We start from the raw sequence: 23,013 nt of genomic DNA on the forward strand, positions 1-23,013 counted from the left end.
CCCACAGTGAGACATCAGACAGAAATACAGAAGCCTGGGTTCCTCACAAGACCACCCCAGCATCCCACCTGTGTGGTGTGCCATCAGCCCCTCCCTGCCAACCCCAGGGGGTGTGGGCTCACCAGCAGCCCTTCCAAGCTGTTCCCTAATCAGAGAGTGCAGCTTCTACTGGTGCTTAAGTCACTGCGTTGGGACAGAAGTTCAGGTCCTGGGACTCCACCTGTTTCTTGTTGAATGTAGTCTACCCTCATGGACCACTCCCTGTCCTGCTCTCTCCCTAGCCCAGTGCCGTCTGGCTTCCACTGCTCCGACAACTCTGAAGCTGCTCTCCCCAAGGCCATCACCATGAATGGACAAATTCAATGGATGCTTCTCAGTCCCTTGCTCACTGGGACTTCCGGGAGGACATGACATTGTTGGCCACACCCCAGAGCAGGCTGGCACCACCACTCACCTGACCTCCAATACAGCCCCCAAGTCCATCCCCTTTCTCCAAGTTTGCTTCCCCATCCTTTCTCCACTCGGTAGTCAGGTGATCTTCTGGAATTCTAATCTGGCTACATCCGTTCCTGGTTTCTTACCCTTCAGAGACTCCCTACTTCTGCTGAATCTCCTCTGTGTCCTCAGAGCTCTCCAGCCACCTCTCCCTGACCCCTGACTCACACTTGACCTGCAGGCGTGCTGCCCTTCTTTAGGCTCCAGGCCTTTGCACCTGCTGGCCCACCTTGCTGAAACGCCTGTCCAGCCCACTTGGCTGAAACGCCTGTCTCACCTGCTCTGCTAGACGACTTCTCCTTACCCTCTCAGGCCGCCTCAGCATCCTTTCCCCAGGAAGCTTCTGTGCCCCCGAGTCTGGGCTCCAGGACTCCTTTTCGGTGCTCCCAGTGCATTCTGTGCTTCACCTACCACTTACCACAGCCCCTCTTACCATCCTGTCTTCAGGAATCAGTCTATCCTATTTACTATCGATCCCTGAAACCAGGCCTGGTGCCCAGCACAGTGTGGTGCTCTGCACCCTGCCACTGAATGGTCAATGTTATTTAGTGCTTACTCCGACAGACCAGCCCCATGAGACTGTCACTGTGTTTCGCAGACAGATGGGGAAAGGCAATGACTGCGCCCACCCAGCACAATCCCCAACCCCAGGCACAGGTGAAGGAGAGCTTGCACTCGGAGCTACTTACTGGAGTGACCCCATCCTCTGGGTTCTGGATGGACATAGAGAGGGTCGGTCCCCTGGTGGGCACGCTGCCAGCCTCTGTTTCCCCAGCAGTGCTGATGGCCATCTCGGCCAGTCCTGCTGCTGTTGCTGCTAAATTCTGAAAACAAAGGCATCACAAGAGGCCACGTCACTGAGTCCCATCAACATGCCTGTGGCTGAGAGAACAGACTGCCCAGCCTCCTCCAATCACTGCATTTCTGTGGCTTCTTTCCCTCAAGGACTTTCACATCTATGGTTTCGTAATTCCAGGGATGGGAGAGACTGCCCAGGCACCTGTGTCTTGTGTTTGATTCCCAGTGTCTGTACCTGCAGTAACAGGGAAATCACTGCTCCTGAGTCAGCCCGGTCTAGCTCTAGATATTTCTACTGAGACACATCGCCTCCCTGTGACCTCCCCATGGACACATCCAGAAGCCATTAGACAATGTCTTTGCCCATGGGTGGTGCTTCAGAAATGTGCAGGCAGCATCTCCGGCCTCCTCAGCCTTCTCTAGACTGGGAGACAGAGACATTCCTGCTTCTTCTCTTTCCCTGCGACTCAGTTTCCTTTGGGAATGCACAGGCAGAGTCTCTGAAGGTTTTATAGCAATGGGGGAAATGGAAAGAGAGAGCAGCTTTGGTGCTGTGACACCAAACTATGTCCTTCCTCATTTCCCAAAGTTTGTTTATTTAATGCGAAAAGGTGGTTCTTTTGGTTACATAAAACACCGGGCTAATCAAAGTTAAAAGATTTCCTTGCTGCAGGACTTCTCAGAATGTATAAAAAGGGGAATGTAGAGTGCAGCATTTCCCAAAGTAATGTGACCACAGAGCCCCTTTTTCATAAAACATATTAAGTCCTTGCAGAATTACTGTCCCAAAAAACAGTTAGAGGAAAGTCAAGGTCACAGGATGTTAAAATGAGACTCTGACTCAGCATCAGCGAAAGCCCCAAAGGGCAAGTGGAATTTCACAGGTGTCAGGTAATCTCCCCATGCTAAGACAAGGACATGGCACCCGTTCTACCAGCTTCTACCCATCTCCCACCTCCAGGCTGTGTAAGAAACCGCACAGGACTCATTTTGGGTTGGGTGCCTGGAGAGCAAGAATTCCTTCGGAAAGAGTTCTCAGTGTGCTTTGGCTCTTCTCCCCTCTTTTCACTCCAAACCATTTGGGGAGCTGGGTATGTGTTTCTTGGAATTTGGGAGGCACAGTGACTGGTGTCTGATTCTCTCCAGGGAGACAAAAGGTGAAAGGAGGGAGCCATTTAGATCCAGAGTTGGGAGAGAGGGACAAGGAAGAGAGAGAAAGGGGCAAGGAGAGGAGGGGAGGGGAGGGAGAAAGAAGAGGAGGGAAGTGGGAAAAGGAAGAGAGGTGAGGAAAGGGGAAAGGAGGAGAGGGGAGGGCAGGGGAGAGGAGGGGGAGAGAAAGAAAGGGGAGAGGAGGGAAGGAGGAGAGGAGAGAGGGGAGAGGGATGGTGAAGCGAAAAGTATTTGTCCTGCAGTTGTTTTGCTGGAGATAGACAAGATATAATCTCTCCAAAGGAGCTGGCTAAAGCCATGCTGAGGTGGGCTGTGCTCAACTGGCCATGAGGAAGATCAGGGCACTCCGTATGTGGTGGAAGCCCAGGCAGAAGTTACAAAGTCAACGATGGAACTTTGGTCCTAGTTCCCCTGCAGGAAACTCTCCCAGGAACCACAAAAGCCCCCATAAGAGAGAGTTCCAACAACAGGCATCTTCCACACGAAAAGCCCAGATCTCAATTTGACCAGCTGGGTACATCTGTGCCCATTTCTCCAGGTGGGCCGGCCCCTGCAGATGTTAACAATAGCTCTAGAGATGGGGAGGTCATGAGGATAAGGAGAAGTCAGAAAATAGAGAGGAAATCCTAACCATGCTTCCCTTTCCTGGCAGATTCCTAATATGCAGCAGGCCTGAGTATGGAGGGGAAACTGTGTTTGTAATTTTGTGGAATTTTTGATATTATGTTGGGCTTGACTTTTAAAATCTGTGAAAATCGACTATTACCAGATAGTGACTGAGAGAGCTGTGAGAACTGTCTTAAGTTTTCATCCCAGGAGAAGGGAAAGAATGAACTGGCATTGTGGGTTTTCAGCAGGGGCCATTGTGAGAAAACTATGCTTTAATTTTGCACCCTAGGGAGCCCAGCATTTCAAAAACTGGCTTCGCAGGTGTAAAAGCCAATTACCAAACAATAGCATGAACACTTGCAGTTAATCTGATTCTGTCTTGAAGAGGACTAAAGGGCTGATAAAGCTATGTGTCTTCACAACTGAGCAGGAGGGCGGGGTTGTGTTGGTGAGGCCTGGACTCTCATCACAGGCAAATGTGAGGACAAGCTTGTACTGCGTGTCCCACACCAGCCCTGTGCATCCCTGGAGAGCCTCTGTGGCCCTGGGACTCTGACCTCCTCTGTACCACGAGGACAGAGGCAATCTTGATGCTGTTCAACCAAAACCCTCGTGGTTCTCTCTGGTGCTCAATAAAATCATCATCAAGTTTGAAATAAGCAAACAAGTCTCCTACTGACTAATCAAATGAAATTCACCATCTACTCACCTTTTCTTCAGCGATGTTAAGGAAGGCCCCAGCCCCTGAGCCGCTGTCAGTAATGGGGTCACCATCCACAGAATGAACTCCCTCCAGTGTGTCATTCAGGATCTCCCCAGACCCTACAGGAAGCAGGCATCCTGCTATCAGTATCATTTTGCAGTCTTAGAAAAGAATGAGGTATCTCTTCACCCACTCACTTGGAAAGATGTTCAGATACCATGACACGGGGTCAAGAGGGGAAAAAAATAACAAGTTACAGAACAACATAACAGGGCAAGGCGGCTGTGGTTTCCATTCCAGGCGCTGTCCTTATCTAGAAATGGGGGATTACAATAATTCCTACCTCAAAGGACTAAGTAAGTTAATGTGAATAAAGCATTGAGGACAGCCCCTGGCATACAGTAAGCAACTGATAAATGTTCATTGTTATGGTTTTACACGTGTAAAATAGAAAACTATGAGTATACATGTCGTATCATTATTATATATAATGACTATGCAACATATTCATGTTATATAATAATGGTTACTGTATGACATATATAATATATACGGATGTGTGTGTGTGTGTGTGTGTGTGTGTATATATGTATGTGCCTATATATTTATATATTTAGCTAAACCACAGTGTTTAGTATTGATATTTTCCAGAGGATAGGAGTAAGTAGAAGAGACTATTATTTTTCTGGTTTATACAGCCAAACGTTAATTGAATTGTTCCCTCATGTGTATCTTTCTTTTGCAATTTAAAAACCAGCCTGTAATCCCAGCACTTTGGGAGGCTGTGGGCAGATCACTTGAGGTCAGGAGTTCGGAGACCAGCCTGGCCAACATGGTGAAACCCCATCTCTACTAAAATACAAAACATAGCCGGGTGTGGTAGCACATGCCTGTAATCCCAGCTACTCAGGAGGCTGAGGCAGGAGAATCACTTGAACCTGGGAAGCAGAGATTGCAGTGAGCCAAGATTGCACCACTGTACTCCAGCCTGGGCGACAGAGTGAGATTCCATCTCAAAAAAAAAAAAAAAAAAGCAAATGTAATTTTGAAACAAAGAAAAGTTATTCATTGGCTGGGCATGGTGGGTCATGCCTGTAATCCCACTATTTTGGGAAGCTGAGGTGGGGGGATCATTTGAGCTCAGGAGTTCAAGATCAGCCCGGACAACATAATGAGACCCCATCTCTACTAAAAATCAAAGCAATTAGCCAGGCATTGCGGCATGCACCTGTAGATCCAGTTGCTCAGGAGCCTGAGGCAGGAGCTCATGCCTGGGAGGCAGAGGCTGCAGTGAGCCATGATTGTGCCTCTGCAATCCAGCCTGGGCAACAGAGAAAGACTCTGACTCAAAAGAAAAAAAAAAATAGAAGAAGCTGTACTACCATGACTGCACACCTGTTATGGCTGGGCCCATGGCAAGCGCATCCCATGCTCTCCCTCCGGTAACCCTCCTGCTGGTCCACCTGTCCTGCACACCAGGACCCCTCCCACCGCCTTCCTGCAGGTGGGCGGATCCTGAGTGGGAATCCCACCGTTTCAGCCTCCGCACTATCACCCCATGGTAGGTGTGTCCTGCAGGATCCACACTTAACACACCTGTATTAACCCTGGGAATGAGACTGAGGCTGGGAAGGGCCCTGAGGCCAGGTCAGCCTCTCCCTGGGCCAGCTCTTCCCACACACGCTGTGCTTACGCAGGTCCCATGTAACAATCACACTGGGGGAGGTGCCAAATCCTCCACAGGATTCTGTCCCCCCTCCCCACTCCTGTCCCACGTGGTTATGGAACAGCGGCTAGCACCGGTCGCGCGCGCTCGTCCTCCCTCCTCTGACCACCAGGGGGTGCCGTGCAAGCAGCCTGTTGCCTGGCCTCCAAGATCTGACCTCTGGGACGAAGGAGGTGGGGTGGCCCCTTCTACGGGCCAAGATAGTGTCAGGGAAGCGCCGAATGCAAATATTAGGGGCTTTCTCCCACCATCCGGGCTGTCTACACATTAAAAAGAAAAGGAATACTTTGGCCAGCTCCATTGCTTCCGATTGACCTTTTGTCTGCTAGATAAGGGGTGTGGCTGATTCCAGGAACAGCGAGCTGCGTTGGGATCAGAGCCGGTCCCCACGTGGACCTCATCTCCTCAGTCTAGGAAAGCCCTCGCCCCAGCCCCTTCGCCTTGACCCTTGCTCAGAGATCCTAATTCCACCCCTGAGAAAAGCATTTGCAATTCAGAAACCACTTCCACAACCGCGGCTAGATTCAGCCCTCTCATCCACCCAGCAGTGGGGATTGTTCACGCTCCCAGAGGACAGCTAAGGAATCTGAAGCTTGGAAACTGACCAGAAACTTGCCCCAGGCCTACAGCAAATAGGGGGCTGAGCAGGGCCACCTTCCAAGCTGTCTGACACTCTCCAGCGGGCAGTATTTCCACAGCAACTCCCTGCCTCCTTGGCTATGTCATGACGTTATTAAATCAACCTACATTTTTTTTCTGTTCACTACTCTATACCTTCTCTGACCCACAGACTCCCCAGATTTAGTTGTTAAAATAACACTTATTAACTGATGGCAGAAGCAAAAAGGATAGTGATAAATATTATTGTAGAAGACTTGTATTAATAAAATACAGAAGTACAATAAGTAAAAACCATCCACAATCCTACCACCCAGAGATAACTGCTCGTAACATTTTGATGAATATTACATCTAATATGTGGTGTATCTAATACACACACACATCGCTCTACACAGCTATATGTAAATAGATATAAATAATATATTTTCAAAATTAGGGTCATAGACACATAGTTTTAGAATCTGCTTTTTTGGGGATCATAGTTACAAGCATGTCCCTGGGTCATTAAATCTTCTGTATCACCAATGTCAGGGCTATATGTATGAATGAAATAGAATTTGCCCAACCAATCCCTACTACGGGCAGTTTGGGTTGTTTTCGTTCCTAAGAACAGTGCTGCCAGGAATGATCTGGTACCCACACCTTCAGTCTGAAGTGACAGCCCCTCTGTGAAATGGCAGAAACCACAAGTAATCTCAGGGTTTGGGCATATGCCAAGCGAGTGCCTGGGGGCTAGTGTTTCACTTCTGGGCTTTTACCAGTGCTCCTCTGCATAGATCGGGGAACAAGAGGCAGGGGCCAGAGTTCTGGACGGGCAGCCAGGGGACCAGCTGTCTTCCTAGGCGCTGCTGTTGCCTTGCTGGGTAACCAGCCTCTCTCTGGCCATCAACTTCTCACTTGTGCCACACCGGAGTTTAGCTGATCCTCTGAGAGTTGGGGTGTTTGTGGCAAAAGTCAGAAAGGGTGGGGACTCTGGACTTAACTCTTCCAAGTGTTTGATTTTTCCACCTATAAAATAGTGGCTAGTACTACCGAGTAGGAGGTATGCTGTCAGTGTTGGAGACAAAATATCCAAACACTTGGCACACCGAAGGTATTCAACAAACAGCAGGATTATTACAAACTTTTCTGTTAAACCCCTGAAGGGGTGGAGTCTGGGAGTTAGAAGCTCCAGATCTGGGGGTCAGAAGCTCTGCTATCTGAGATCAAATGTCAGCTCTGCCATTCACAAGCCTTTTGCTCCTGGCTGGGTTACTTAATTTCTCCGTGGCTCGATTTCCTCATCTTGTCTGTAAAATGAGGGTGGTTCTCACCCTTTCTTAAAGGGTTGCGGGGATGGTTAAATGAGATGCTGTATGTCACATACGTGGCCCTGGCTGGACACATAGTAATCACCCAATAAAAGGCTGCTATGTAGGCATGTGCATCCGGACTTGCCTTGTTCTAGGCTGCTGTGCTGGAGGATGCTCACGTTGGTGGCTTCCGGGGTCCTCTCAGGTACAGGTTCACCGGAAAGTTCCACGTCCTCAGAGGGGGAGGATGGAGTTGGAGGTGTGTTTATGGGTTCAACTTTTGCTTCTTCAGGCTGAAGAGGGGGAAATTAGATGCAAAATTATTTACTTGGCAGTAAAGCAGAAGAAATGACAGTGAATTTCATTGGAGAAGATAATAATCCACAGGATGCTGAATAAACCAAGGGGAAAGCCTGGCCCTGCCTGGTGTGTACCTGGGCGATGGCTACACCTCTCAGGGCCTAAAAGAGGTGCCTGCTAGAGAGCATTAGATTCTGTTCAGTTGACAGTGTGACTATTCATTTCAGCCAAAGCTCTCTGAGCACAGGGACCACATTTCTGTGATTCCCAAATCCCAGGCCAGCCAGAGGAGGCACCCAGTAAAGATCTGTTAGATGAGGGGATGATTGAATGAATTAATGAACAAATGAATGAACCAGGCTGCACTCAGTAAACTGCATATAAATTCAATGCCAGATGGGCACTAGTCATACACACCCATGAAAATGAAAGGTGGGACGGTTCCTTCCAAGGAAACTTCAGCATCTATATAGCTTTCCCAAAGCCAGTCAGTATCTTAACCCACTTTACCAACTAGAGAAAAACAAACAAATGAAAACCCAACAGAAACACACAGCACTTCAGAGATCTAGGCAGAAATCCTGGCATGAGCTCCAAAAATCACGACATCACCCCTAGACCCAAGCAGCAGCTCGTGAGACACAGGGCTTGTCAGCATTCACATAGCCTCATCACTTTCTAAGCTCAAGGGGCTAGGCAGGGGCAGTGCATGGAAGAATCCTGCTGATCAGCGTTGAACTCGTGGTATGAACAAGAAACCAATCTTTGTTTTGTTAAGGCGCTAAGGTTTTAAGGTTAATTTGTTACTGCAGCATCACTTAACCTATCCTGACTAATAACAAAAGATTACTTCCTTAATGCCAGAATCTAGCAAATCAATAAATTTCTAATTTGCTGTCCATCAAACAAGGAAGATTCTTAGAAGCCCCATAATTTAGAATTTAATAGTTCAGTTCTTACAGTCACACCTCGATCAAATCCCAGCTTTCCACTTATAAGCTCAGTTACGTTGGGCAAGTCATGGAGCTTCACTGAGCCTCAGCTTCCTCCTCTGTAAAAATGAGGACAGTAAGAACTACTCGAAGACAGGAAATAGAAAAGGAAATGAAGGGCTAAGCACACCTTTATTCATTACTGAAAACACTGTAAGTGCAGATGAGCAAAAAGAGAAATCACGTTGAGTCCTAACACCCAGAGGCAATCACCATGGATTGTACTGTACTGCAGAATCTTCTGGCTGGAGGTGGGAGGAAAGGATTTAAGGAGTTGGGCCTCAGAGGATGAGCAGGTTTCAGAACATAGGGGTGGAGGGTTGATGGAGGTCAGGGCCTGGCAACTTGAGCTTGGCAAGAGTCCAGGGCTTGAGGAGGAAAGCAGCGGAACAGAGCCCAGGGAGGCGGCGGTGGCCGGGGGGGCGCTGGTTCTGTGGGAAGAAGAATGGGCTTGAACCCAAGGGCCACAGGCAGCCACTGGGGAGCATTGGGCTAAGGTGTGGTGGGGTCAGCTGTGTATCTGAGGGAGTCCACATTGGTGGCAGTATGATCATGGACCAGGGAGCTGAGGCTTATGCCAGTGACTGGGGGTGGCACTAAGGAAGTCCACAAGGCAGGAATGAGGGCAATGGTGGGAACAGAAACCAGGCACCTCCCCAGGGGCAACTGTGAACAAGACCAGGTGGGATGTCCCCATTTCACCCAGATGGATGTTCATCTAGCAGGGTAGATAAAGACCCCTGCCCAAGAAGTTCTTCTCCTCTCCCTGTGAGGGATCAGGGCCGAAGCCACTCCATCGTTGGTTCAGGAACCAACGCTCGAGCCCCTGAATGCTCCTCTCTAGTCTGGAGTAAGGCTGCAGGTGGCTGGTAGCAAAGGTGCTCTATAAGGCATTTGGGCTTTGGGATGAAGCAGGCCAGGCAGTCGGGGGTTCAGGAAACACAGGAAGACAACGGGATGTTGGGCTGAGCTCTGTAACTCAGGGTGGCTGAAGGTGGGATCCATCCCACCTTCAGCCAAAAACTTCTTTTGTCAAACTCCCAACAAGACATCCCAACCCCCTGCAAGGGCAGGGCAAGGTTCTGGTAAGCTGACCCTCGGAAGCGAGGGTAAGGGGACCTGCCTCAAGTAGGTGGCTTTGGTTTTTAGAGGTCAACATGGATGGGGATCCAGTGTGGCCTGTGACAAAATAGGAATCTCAAGTCCAAAGACTTGTTATTAAAAATGTTGCAATTTGCTGAGCCCAGGATCACCTCCACACAATCAGATTTACTCATTCTATACATATTTCCAGAGGCCCTACTGTGTGCCAGGTTCCTGGCTGAGCCCTGGGAACACAGAAATGAATAACTAAGACAGCATGTCTGTCTTCAAGCTGTCAAATGATGGAGGAGGACCAGACACAGCAAACCACAATTCGGTATGACGCATGGGATTGCGGGAATGAGAGCCAAGTGCGAGGAGGGGGCTTCGCTAAATAACGGCCTCCAAGGAGAGGATGTGGACTGGATCCTGAAGGCTAAGCAGGAACTTGCCAGGCAGAAAGTGGGGCTGGGAGGGCCCCTGCAGGCAAACCAAACTGCAGGAACTAAGGCGCCACGGAGGGGAGAAAGTGCTCGGTCTGTCCAGGGGAATGTGAGCATCTGGGTGTGGTTGGGAAAGAGGCCCTGGCTAAGGACCAGAATCACCTGTGGAGCTTCTTGTCAATACAGATTCTAGGATCTTTCATTCCAGACCTACTGAAGCTGAACATCCAGGTCTGCTTCCCCGGCAAGAATCTGCTTTTAAAGACCAACCTCCACCCACAGTGCCTCCCCACCCCCCCCCACACCGCCCCCACCCCCAATACACACTTACACAAAAATGACTCTGATGCACAGCCAGGGCTGAGAACCATAGGTTAATTTCAACAGCATAGAACTTTCTAAAAATGCAAATAATAGGATCGCAGGGACCCCGACCCTAAATGGGGAAGAGGGCAAGGAGGGACAGTCTTTTTAGTCCCTGACCACTCAGAAAGTCTGCAATTCAGTTCACTGGCGACAGCTGGTATCTCAAAGGGTGGCAGGCTGGAAAGGGTGAGGATGAGGAAGTGAGATTCATTCCAAGAAAGAAGCCAGACAGACAAGGGGGGACTGTCTGAGCCGAAGAGGGAAATTCCCCTTCCTGGAGGGTGGCTGCCGAAAAAAGCCATAAAGCCCTTCCAGGAGACGTTAAAAGGGGAAAGTCCCCAGCTCAGGGGTGGCATGACAGAGTGCACCCTGGACCCTGAGCTGAAGACCTGGCTCTGCCACTTTCAGGCTGGGTGGCGTCCAGAACCGTCCACACTGCTCCAGTGCTCTCCTATGCAGAAGAGACCCCTAACACCTCTCTGCAAATGAGACCAAAGGAAATGGAAGCACATGGAGAGCATGAACAGTGGTGTAGACAGTCAGGCAGACAGGGAAAGCATTCTGATGACTGGGAACAGACAGGTTAAGGTCAGGACCGCCAGGCCTGGAGGCAGAGCCCAGGGGAATCCCCTCTCTAACTGAAGGCAGCCACAGGGGTTTGGCATGCCTGTCAGCCCCAGCCACCAGCCAACCAGGAGGCCCCAGGAGGAACGAGGCCTCTGCACTATGCCCGGTGCTGAGTTCAGCCCTGAGCTGGGCTCTGACACATCGCATCGCCTCCTTTAATCCTTGCAACAAACCCATCCGTCAAGAATAGCAAAAACTAGCACTGGCCAAGCATTTTGCACAGGGCAATTCACCTAATTCTCACACTAATCCTATAAGGCAGATCCATTCTACTGTAACCAAGGAGGAAACTGAGCGTTGGAGAGTTTAAGTCACTTGCTCGAGGTCAAGTGCTAGTAAGTGGCATAGCTGGGATTCACGCTTGGTGGGACACCGATTTGCACCAATTCCCGTAAAACCACTGAGGAAAGTGGGGCTGGGGAATCCGGGAAAGAAAGTGCTTGAGGTTCCCCAGAGGCCACCAAGTCCATCAAATCACGAACAACTCTTTCTTTTTCACTTCTCCAGACAGTCTGGGGATTGATTTCACAGCCCCCCTTGGCTGACGCGTGCCCCACATCTGCCCCAGTGCCCGCAGTGCCACAGTCCTAGGGAGAGTCCCCAGCTGGGGAGTCAGTGGGGCCTGGCTTGAGTCCTGACTTCACAACCCTGTGACCCTGGTAGAGCCGCCCAACCTCCTGGGCATTCATTTCTGAATCTGCACAATGGGGCTGATGCCACCTGCCTTGCAGGGTGGCAAGAAATAAAAGTGAAGTCATGTATACAACAGCCCCCAGGCACACAGAGGTGTCAAGAAATGCCAGTTCTCTTCCTTCCCCTCCCACTTCTCTACCTCTGTCCAAAGCCGCCTGGCTCCAGTGCCCCCTCCCAAGCTTCTCTGCCCTACTCCTGTCCCTGTGATCATCTCAGGCTCAAACACCACTCCCCTTTCCTGTCCCTCTCTTGGAGCCACCTTGGGCTATTGGCACCTCTGCCTGAGCTGGCCTCGCTGTGAATTGTGAACTGGTGCACAGGGCAGCATCAGATGTGAAGTCCACTCTGTGCCCTGCTGCCCCAGGTCGGGACATGCCGGTGGGATGGCCGAGGGCTGATGGGCACACAGGATAGCCACACCACCCAGAGCAGCCGCCCTCCCCAATCACCAGGTAGGCAGGCACCTTGGACCCTTGACTTCCTGCATGCCAGCTGGCCAAGAGTTGGCTGCCATCCTGGGGATGGACTTGTCCAACACCACCCAGGCCGTGACCCCATGGATGGGCATCAGGAGACTCATGCTGTTACCCTGGTCCTGCCCATACACCCTTGAGTCAGTGTCTTCCTCTGTACAGAAGGACTTTTAAGTCCCTCCAGTGCTAACAGACTATAGTTCCATTCTGCTGCATCCACAGCCCTGCTGCCTGAGGTCTGGAATCTCCAGCCACTGCCTTAATTCCATCTCCCTGATTTCTTCCATTCGAGATGAGCTTAGAGAGTAGCCTGACCAGGCAAGGAGACGGCTGAAGCTCTGCTGTGTTTAGTGACTCCACTGCTGCTTGCTGTTTTCATTAAAAATGGGCTTTGGGTGTCCCCACAGTCTGACTCAGTGCTTTCAAAACCACTTCCACGTCTCAGCCACAGGGTGCATTCCCAGGAGGGAGGAGGTCCAGGCCACTGGAAGTTAGGATTGCCTTTCTCATTCGCCAGAAGTGAGCTCCCTGGGGGACTCTGTGACTCATAAGACTGAGGGTCTGACTGTGTTTTCACAGCTGAAGCCCTGAGCAAATGTAACAACAGCCATCGTTCAGGGCCATTTCCCTCGTGCCAGGTGCTGGGCTAAGGCTTGTCCCTGCACTTCATCATCTAACCCTGGAAACAACCCTATGAGATAGGACTGTTAGAATCACCATTCTTGGAAGAAGAGTCGAGGTTCAGAGTGGTTTAGTAAGTTACCCAAGGTCACAGGGTTTTTACCCAAGGCTACAAAGCAAAAGAGCACAACATTTGCCCTTGACAGCCCTCTCATGGTCACAAGCACAGGGTGGCACTGAGGTAGCTGGTGTTCCAGTTCACTTGAGGATACTGCAAAATGCCCATTGGCTGGGACTTTCCTGACCTCCCCAGATGAGTCAACGATTAAGCTCACAGGTCTGAAAACAGAGAGGTCAGACCCAGGGCTCTGAGACCCCTCCAGTAATTCTCAGACTGCTAAAAGCTGACCAAGATCACATGGCACAGCATCCCAGTACTCACCGGGGCTTGAGTGTAGGTGACGGCTTCTAAGATCTCAGCTACTCCGTCTGTCTCCTGCAGCCCACTGGTTTCTCCAGATGCCTGTGTGGAGACAAGCCGTGCCACATACCGGGTAGAGCAGGCAGGGCCCATAAGAGTTGAACAACTGGGAAAGTCTCAAAAACTGACAAACCAGCTCTCCTATAGGGGAACGACGTGTGTATGTGTGTGCGTCTATCAGAGACAGAGACAGAAGGGGGTTAAGGAGACAGTGTGTGTGCAGTGTGCATGCTTGGATGTTTTATTTATTTATTTATTTATTTTGAGACAGGGTCTCTCTTACTCTGTCACCCAGGCTGGAGTGCAGTGGTATGATTTCTGCTCACTGCAAACTCGGCCTCCTGGGTTCAAACTATTCTCCTGCCTCAGCCTCAGGAGTAGCTGGGATTACAGGCATGTGCCACCATGCCTGGCTAATTTTTGTATTTTTAGTAGAGACTGGGTTTCACCATGTTGGCCAGGCTGGTCTTGAACTCCTGACCTAAAGTGATCCACTCACCTCGGCCTCCCAAAGTGCTGGGATTACATGCATGAGTTATTGCTCCTGGCCTGGTTATTCATTTTATTTCCTTCCACATTTTATTGCTCAAACAAAATACACAATCATTTCACACTCTCTTTAACATCCCAACTTTCATTCTATCCAGGTCCCCACCAGTCTCCCAACCTTTGCAAGGCTGTCATTGGAATGTTGCTCTGGGAATCATTACAGCCGAAGCATGACTTCCTGTCGCTACCTAGTCTAATTAGCCTCCTAAAGGCAGACAAGGAGCCCGAGTGCTGTGATTTTGTAACCAATCCCTTGTTCTTGGACTGTTGAGTTGTTTCTACTTTTTCAGTATTAATGGCAATGCAGAGGCAAACGTGAGACTATGCTAATCAGCGTCACATGACTGTCAGGCTGGGACCACTGGCTCACGGAGCACAGGCCTTCTCACGGGCCCAAATTCCACCTCTAGGGCTTTCCAGTGGAATCGACAGCATTTTGTTTTTTACGAAGTTAACAAAATCAATTTGTGTTCTGTTGTGGGGTTGATGCCACCCAAAGAACAATAGGAATTGCAGAATGTGCTACCTTCTGCTCACCTCTGACTGCCTCCTGGGACCCCTTCTCCCAGGGAGGCCTCACCCTTGCTTGTCATTGGTCAGGCATTACCTGCTCCCTAACTCACTTCGAGTTCCTCCTCTTTCCTCTCCCTGCTCCCACCTGACATGTTGAGTTTGGGTTTGTGGACCTCCCGTGTTCCCATCATGCTCAGCTCTGTCATCGTATTTGGGTATAGGAGTGTGTATGAGCAGCTTGAGCGGGGGGACAGTTCCCAGTTTATTCCTTTATCTCCAGCACCTGCCCAGGAATGGCACCCAGCAGGTGCTCAGTCCACCCTTAGAGGAAGGGAAGGAGGGAGGGTGGAAGGAGTCATCTTTTATTTCCTCCTCCCCACCACTCCATCCCCAGCTTAGGAGTGAATTCATTTGCCAAGGATAAAAGCTAAGTTGAGGATGGTTTTTATAGGAATTTACTCCCAGAATATCTCATTTTAACTTTGATTTTAGAATCCTGACACCATTTCTTGGCAAGAAGGCTGGAAAGCAGGCCACTGAAGGCCACAGCCATGGAAGATCCTGACACCTTATAAGAAACACAGCTCCCCACACCAGAGATGGCTGAAGCTCCTTCAAAAGTGAAACCATGCCAAAAGCCCAAAATAGGACTCGAGGCAGCGCTTGCCAAAATGAGAGGTTTCAAAAACTCCACGCCACTGTCTGGGCATCCAGCCCTCCCCAGGCTGCCCAGATGCTGGGTTGCAAGGCCCACTGTGGGGTATGGGGGAGCTCACCGACGACTCTTCGGCGTCACACAGCTCCTCGGGAGTCCTGGGGTCAGGGTGCACGGTGAGCTGCTGGATGGAGCCCTGGGGGAAAACAGAGGGATCAGAAGCCACAGCATGCATGTTCACAGCATGACTGCCAGTGGAAGACATGATTGTTTTTGTAATGGAGAAGAACAAGTAGAAGCATGAGAATGAGGATGTACTGCCTGTGGCCTCAATGACAAAGCCAGGCCACCTTCTGGTCCACTCTCAGTTATGAGGGGACTCTCTTTGGGCCAGTATCATACTGACCCCTGGGCCAGAGAGGTCCTTGGGGAGCACTGTGTTCAAGTGTGGACACCACAGCAGCCTCCTGTGTCCAGGTCCCCGGCTTGTCAGTGGCAGGCCCTGAAACACACATCTCCCTCTCCCAGAAAGTTCTTTCGCCTGTAGCTCAAAGCTTCTGTGCTTGAAGGCCTAGTCCTAAAAAGAGCTACCACAGCCTCCTTACCTCCACTCTTATCCCCTCTCCCCACACCCGAAAGCTTCCTCTCCACAAGGCCCCCAAAGTGAGCATTTAAAAACTGCCCATCAGATTTTAACTTCTTAGCATTCTCCGGTGTCTTCCACTCTACTCCAAATCAACCCAAGCTCCACCCCGCAGGGCTGTCCTGTTCACCAGTGAGACGTTAGTAAATACACATGCTGACTAAATGAGTAACTGTGATAACCTAGCGATCTTCAGAATGCCTTGTTCATAAAAGCCCATTTTGATAGTAAAGTCAGTTAATTTTTTTTTTTTTTTTGAGACAGAGTCTCGCTCTGTCACCCAGGCTGGAGTGCAATGGTGGGATCTTGGCTCACTGCAACTTCTGCCTCCCGGGTTCAAGTGATTCTTTTGCCTCAGCCTCCCGCATAGCTGAGACTACAGGCGTCCATCAGCACATCCGACTAATTTTTGTATTTTTAGTAGAGATGGGGTTTCGCCACATTGGCCAGGCTGGTCTCGAACTCCTGACCTTGCAATCTACCTGCCTGGACCTCCCAAAGTTCTGGGATTACAGGTGTGAACCACCATGCCCAGCCAGTTTAATTTTTTTTTAAGTGCACATTGCCCAAAGGAGAGAGAAGCTACCTCTCACTCTGGTATTCTAGTGTATCCCACGTTTTCAGAAATAAGTACTTAAGTGCAACTGCCACCCATATCCAAAGATCAAACCATTCAGGGATATGACAAACCTGGCTCTTTTAAATAAAATCTTAAAATGTACAAAGTGCTTTCACACAGGTTAGCTTATTTGACCTAGAAGCCTGTGTGGTAGGTTTTCTTATATCCGCTTATAGATAAGAAAACAGAGAGGATCAGAGAATTCAGATAATTGTCTCAAATCCACAAGCTGAGTTGAAAACTGAGGATGGAAATCTAGGTTTTGGGGTTCCAGGCCTAGCATTCTTTCTCACCATAACATGCATGCCTCTTTGAGGACATAAGAATAAAATAATAACAATAATAGTTGCTCCATTTACTGCATGGTGACTCTCTATCCATCCACCTCCCTGATCTGCCTGGAGTGGGACTTTGACTCACAGTAAATCTCTCGAGCCCTGTAGCTCCTGCATTGCCCACGAAGATTCCAGCACTGGACTCGAAAGCCAAAGGCCGGGAGGACCGCTGGAAGGAAATGCGGCTGTGCTCCTCACAGTCCACGAGGAGGGTCACTTCCTCACCCTGGACAATCACAGCGAAGCGGTTCCACCTGTGGGTCATCACGGGCACCGAGAAGGCAGCAACCTCTTGGGACACATGGGAGCCCAGCTCCGTGTAGTAGAGGATGATCCGCTGCTGGCCGTCCTCCACACCTGAGAGCCGCAGGCCCAGGTAAATGACCTTCTGGAAGGCGTCAGTGATGGCAAAGAGCACGCCACCGCGGGTGCTGCTGGGCTTCACCGTGACGCTAATGGCGAAGTCCCTGAAGAAGGTGGATGGGATGAGGGTGCTGGCTGGGCGGCCGACGTTGGCACCAGGCCCGAAGCTGTAGGCTGGGAAGCCACCATAGCCTGTGACAAAGGATACGGAGGAGGGCAGCGGGACACCGACGAGCTGCGTGAGGTCCAGGTGACCCTGGGAAGCCGACTCTGCAGGGACGGAGAGAGAGGTCATGCTTTACAGGTGTATTCCACTATGCTTGAAAATGAGGAAGAAATGCAGTCACAGATGAAACGAGATCACTCAGGAACCCCACTGAAACTGTAGTTCCGAGATGGTTGTTTTTCAAATGTTTTTGACAATGACCCACAATAAGAAATGTATTTACATTGCAACCCAATATACACGTGTAGACAAAAGTTTCATAAAACATTATTGACTGTTAATACTCACCAGGCCCTCAAATATGTTTTTTCCATTTAATTATTCTTTTTCTGTTTTTTTGGTTGTTTTTTTTTAACCATGCTGGAAATGAACTCCTAAATTGATTTTATAACCCACTAATGGTTGATGACCTGCAGTTTGGAAAACACTTATGAATAATCCCTAGAATACATGATGTTCCCCCATCAACTTGGAGATTGGGGCCAGGCATGGTGGCTTAACATCTGTAATCCCAGCATTTTGGGAGTCCCAGGTGGGTGGATCACTTGAAGTCAGGAGTTCAAGGCTAGCCTGGCCAACATGGTGAAACCCCATCTCTACTAAAAATAGAAAAATTAGCTGGGCGTGCTGGTGCATGCCTATGATCCCAGCTACCTGGGAGGCTGAGGCAGGAGAATCGCTTGAACCCAGGAGGCAGAGGTTGCAGTGAGCTGAGATCGCACCACTTCACTCCAGGCTGGGTGACAGAATGAGAGCCCTTAAAAAAAAAATGGATAGGTTTGTTTTGTTTTGAATGAGGTCTATTGTTTAAGTACCTCAAGCAAGTGTAAGGGGGAAATCAGGGACAGGGTGAAGTGTTCACAAGCTTCAGGAATATTGAAATTTGTGTCATTGTCATCATCTTTAACATCACTGCCGCCATCACCATCATCATCCACATTCCCTAAGTTCTCTCTGTACCAGGCCCTGCTCTAAGCTCTGTACACACATTAGACATACATTAGCTTGTGTAATCCTCACAACAAGCCAATGAGGTTAGGTACTCTTATTCCCCTCTTACTTCTGAGAAAACTGAGGCTTAGAGAAATTAACAAATTTGCTTAAGGTAAGTTGCACACAGGTTTCAAACCCAGAGCATCTGACCCCAGAGACTATGCCACCACACCTTGCTGGGAGAAATGACTGAGCTCCATTATGGTTTCCTGAAAAGGACCCCAGGCTCGAGAATGTTGGCGCATCCAACTATTTTCCTCAGGAAAAGACTGCAGAATGGCTTGCAGCAACATGCACCCACTCCTGAGTTGATGTCCAAGGTACCAGCAGTGAGCTAGGAAGGCAGGTCCCAGGGAGAGGGGCATGAGACCTCTGCAGCCAGGACAACAGACAAGTCACACCCCTTGGCCTCGGAAGAGAAGCTGGATCCTGAGGATTCAACCAGATAAGGAGGCCTGAAATGAGTGAGGATCAGAATCGAGCAGTGTCCTCTTCTGGAGGCCAGAGGGCAGGGCAGACTCACTTGGTGGCTGTGTGGGTTACAGCCAAAGGCCAGAGGCCATTGAGAACCTGTGGTCTCCAGAGAAAACCCCAAACACTCGAGGGCCCCTCTAAGAAAAGCCCTACCTGAGGAATCAGCCTATTTTCCAGTTTACCCAACTTGCCACTGTCTTACTGGACACAGCTAAGTAGCTGTGTGACCTCAAGTGAGTCACTGAACCACTCCAAGTCTGAGTGTCTTCCTCTATCATACAAGGCACTAGAATGAGCTCCAAAAGAATGACTAAATGAGACCGTCTATGGAAACCCCTGGTCAATAATGGTAGCAATGCAACAAACATTCATCATTCTTTATTTTTATTATATCCACTGAACAACCTCCAGAGGTCAATGGGCAGGGATGATCACTCCTGCAGCCCTGACCAGGAAAGTGAGGCTGACATGGGAACCTGCCTCTGTGCCCTTGAGCTCTCTTATAAAGTGGAATAACAATGTGGTTTTCGTACATAATTTTACTTAGTCCTCACAGCAGCCCTGGAAATTAACTGCTATTATCCCATTTTGCAGATGAAAAACTGAAGCTTGGCCCAAGGTTACCCAGCTAGTAAGAGGCAAGACATTTTTGAGCCATGGCTGGTGTGATTTCTGTCTGATTCACTGCCACAGCCTCACTGAGATGGAGAAGTCTCTATGGGGGTTGTGGGTGGGGCTCCACCTAGTCTGCCTACCGTATCAATGACCCTTCAGCAGCAAGAAGGATGCAGTCAAGACTCCAGGTGGTCCAGGAACTCAAATTTCCCACATGTACTTGGTGGCTGGGAGAGGGAGACGCCCCAACTGCCATGCCCCCACCCTGACTCCACAACACTCACAGAGAAGGCTGCTCACTGCCAGTACTAACCTCAATTTCTATGAAATATTTAGGTTAAACAAAAAATACAGTATAAAGAATAATATGAGGCACTTGGTGGTTAAATGGTTAAAATGGCAAATTTTATGCTATCTATGTTTAAAATTAAATTTAAAAGAAGGTGAATAATTAGCCCAGAGGATCACTGTGAGGATTAAAGGACATAATACAAAGAGCTGGCACATGGAAAATGCTTAAAAAGTGGTGCATATCATAGCTGGACACACTGTGGCCCACAACTGTAATCCCAACACTTTGGGAGGCCAAGGAGTGCAGATTGCTTGAGCTCAGGAGTTCAAGACCAGCCTAGGCAACATAGTGAGACCTCATCTTTACAAAACAACAACAAAAAAGCCACGTGGTGTGCATCTGCAGTGGTGGTGTGCACCGGTAGTCTCCGCTACCCAGGAGGTTGAGGTGGGAGGACTGCTTGAGCCCGGGTGGTCAAGGCTGCAGTGAGCCAAGATTGCACTGCTGCATTCCAGCCTGGGTGACAGAGTAAGACCTTCTCTCAAAAAAAAAAAAAAAAAAAAAAAAAAGATAGATATCATCATCATCATCATCATCATCATCATTGTCATCCTAGACTTGCTGGTTTAGAAAAGAACCCAGAGGTCACCTGATACAACTCTATCTGTTTCAACATGGTTTCACCATGTTGGCCAGGCTGGTCTTGAACTCCTGAGCTCAGGTGATCCGCCAGCCTTGGCCTCCCAAAGTGCTAGGATTTCAGGCACGAGCCACTGCATCCAGTCTTGACCTTATATTTTCACAACAGTACTCTGCATTATAAAGAAGCCACAATGGGTTGATTCACATTTCTGTTGGTGCAAAGTGAGGTTTCCATCAATATTACAAAAGATACTGCCATGGACTCCCGTATACACATCTCCTCGTGCTTACCTGTGCAGGTAATTCCCCCAGCTGGAAGTAGAATTATTGGATCATATGGATATGTGCACCTGCACCTTCCCTGAATGTTGCAGAATTGTTTTCTGAAGCAACTGTGACATGTTGCACACCCACCAGCAGCGTATTCTTGCCAACATTTAGGGGAGGCAGAGAGACGCGATTTGGGAGAGGTCCATGGGGCTTTTTGCCTGGAGTGACAGTGTTAATTGTTTAGGTGGTCTTCAAATAAGCATTCCTTGTATTTTTCTTTATGGCAACTTTCATGGAAAATATTTCACACAGTTTTTACGAAAATAATTAACCCTCCCTTGACAAAAGAGCACATCTGATCCTGTTGCTGTCCTGCTCAGAAGCCTTCTATGAAATACAATTATTCATGGCCCTCAGGGCTGGGGCTGACCAGGCTACTGCCACCTGGCCCAAGAGGCCCTCTGTGGCAGGACCCAGCTGCGCTCCCTACTCCCTGACATGCCTGACACAGTCCCCGGAGTGGCCCATGCTGTCCCAGGGCCTCCCATCCCTGCCAAGAATGCTTTCCTCTCTGCCATCTGCCCCAGCCCAGCCCAGTTATTTTGCCTTAATGACTCTGGCTCATCAGCCCAGGCCTCGTTTCCCCTAAAATCTCGCTTCACCTCCTGCGCCCACACCATCCCCTCTGGGGGCTGCATTAGAAGCCCTCTCCGTGCACACTGGGGTCCTCTATCATAGCCCCTGCGTGTTACTATTGGGTCACTTGTCTCTCTTCCCATTGGGCCATCTGTGTTCTCAGTAACAGCCCAGGGCTGATGAGCGCATGAATGAACAAATGAATGAATGTGTACATATTGTCGAATTCCCTCTTTTTTTATTTTTATTTTTAATGAGACAGAGTGTTGCTCTGTTGCCCAGGTAGGAATGCAGAAGCATGATCACAGCTCACTGCAGCCTCGACCTACAGGCTCAAATGATCCTTCCACCTCTCAGCCTCCCAAATGGCTGGGACTATAGGCATGCAGCACCACACTCTGCTAATTTTTCCATTTTTTGTAGAGATAGGGTCTCACTATGTTGCCTACATCGGTCTCGAACTCCTGGACTCAAGTGATTCTCCTGCCTCGGCCTCCCAAAGTGCTGGGATTACTGGTGTGAGCTCCTGTACCCAGCATCCAACCCCCCATTTTAGAAAAGACTAAACTAAGCTTAATAGAGAGAAAGAAAGAGTTTGCTGGCCATGAATTCAGATTTGATTCTCAGTTGAATGCTTATCCTCTCTAGTTTACAACTTGCTTTAAAACAGAAATTAATTTTAGTTAAAAGGTTGGTAAATCTGGTTAAATTTGACCACATAGAAGTAAAAAAGTTCTGCATGGCAAAAAATAACAGTAATGATAATCCCCACAATGTCAAAGAAACCCCCAAAACCATGAAATGGTATTTGCTACATAGATCACAGACAACAAACTAATTTCTCTAATATGCAAAGCAAATGAATACCCAAAAGAAAAATAGGCAAAGAATAGGAAATTCTAGACACAGCAAAAGAAATTAAAATGGCTCTTAAAAATATGAAAAATACTTAACCTCATTCATAAAGAGAGAAAGACAAGTTAAGATTACAAAGAGATACCATTTCCCTATCAAATTGGCAAAGATCGGAATATGCTGTGTTGGCAAGAGTTTAAGGCAGCGGGCCCTCTCCTGCGTGGCTGGCGGGAACATAAATTGGTATAACGTGGTGGGAGGCAATTCGATAACATTTATCAGAATGACAAATGCACATGTACTCGTGGACCCAGGAGTCACACTTCTATGAATTTTTTTAACAGATAAAGTTACGTATGTGAAACACAAAGTACGTACAAAAATATTCACTGCATTGTGGTTTCAATTTACCTAAAATTTCCATCTTTGGGAATGATTAAGAAAATAATAAATTATGATAGGTTCACACAGTGAAATCCAAGACAGGCTTTCAAAAGATGTGATTCTTTACGTACTAATAGGAAACAATGAACAAGACGTATTATGTAAAAACAGACAAAGTAACGAGGTACAGAATTGAATTGCTATCAGTTGGAAATATATGTGCTAATATAAATTAAATACAGAAGATATATTTAAATACATATATTACAATATCTCTAGAAGAATACACAAGAAACTGGGGCCAGGGGTTGTCTCCAGGGAAGGAAGCTGGTGGCTGGGGGCTGGGAGACCTGCTTTTCACTGGACATTCTTTTATACTTCTTCTATTTTTTACAGCATATACATGGTATGAAAAGCAAAGACATTTACATATTTTTAAAGAGATTAACTCCTTGG

The 23,013-nt window shown here is 48.7% G+C and overlaps 1 protein-coding gene across 2 annotated transcripts in view; it reads right to left on the reverse strand.

Annotated features, from left to right (window-relative positions):
- The window catches only part of COL15A1 (collagen type XV alpha 1 chain), a 119,451-nt gene that overhangs the window by 61,376 nt on the left and 35,062 nt on the right, over positions 1-23,013 (reverse strand). For both annotated transcript variants that reach the window (XM_064379565.1, XM_064379574.1), the window contains exons 3-8: positions 16,893-17,440; positions 15,332-15,406; positions 13,455-13,535; positions 7,560-7,707; positions 3,782-3,894; positions 1,185-1,319 (exon numbers count right to left, since the gene is read on the reverse strand). In XM_064379565.1, the coding sequence (XP_064235635.1) occupies positions 1,185-1,319; positions 3,782-3,894; positions 7,560-7,707; positions 13,455-13,535; positions 15,332-15,406; positions 16,893-17,440 (1,100 nt within the window). The remainder of the gene's footprint in view (positions 1-1,184; positions 1,320-3,781; positions 3,895-7,559; positions 7,708-13,454; positions 13,536-15,331; positions 15,407-16,892; positions 17,441-23,013) is intronic.

This window comes from Aotus nancymaae, unplaced genomic scaffold (genome assembly GCF_030222135.1).
Source record: "Aotus nancymaae isolate 86718 unplaced genomic scaffold, 86718_ANA_hifiasm-v0.15.2.pri h1tg000003l, whole genome shotgun sequence".
In the NCBI taxonomy this organism is placed as follows: Eukaryota; Metazoa; Chordata; class Mammalia; order Primates; family Aotidae; genus Aotus; species Aotus nancymaae.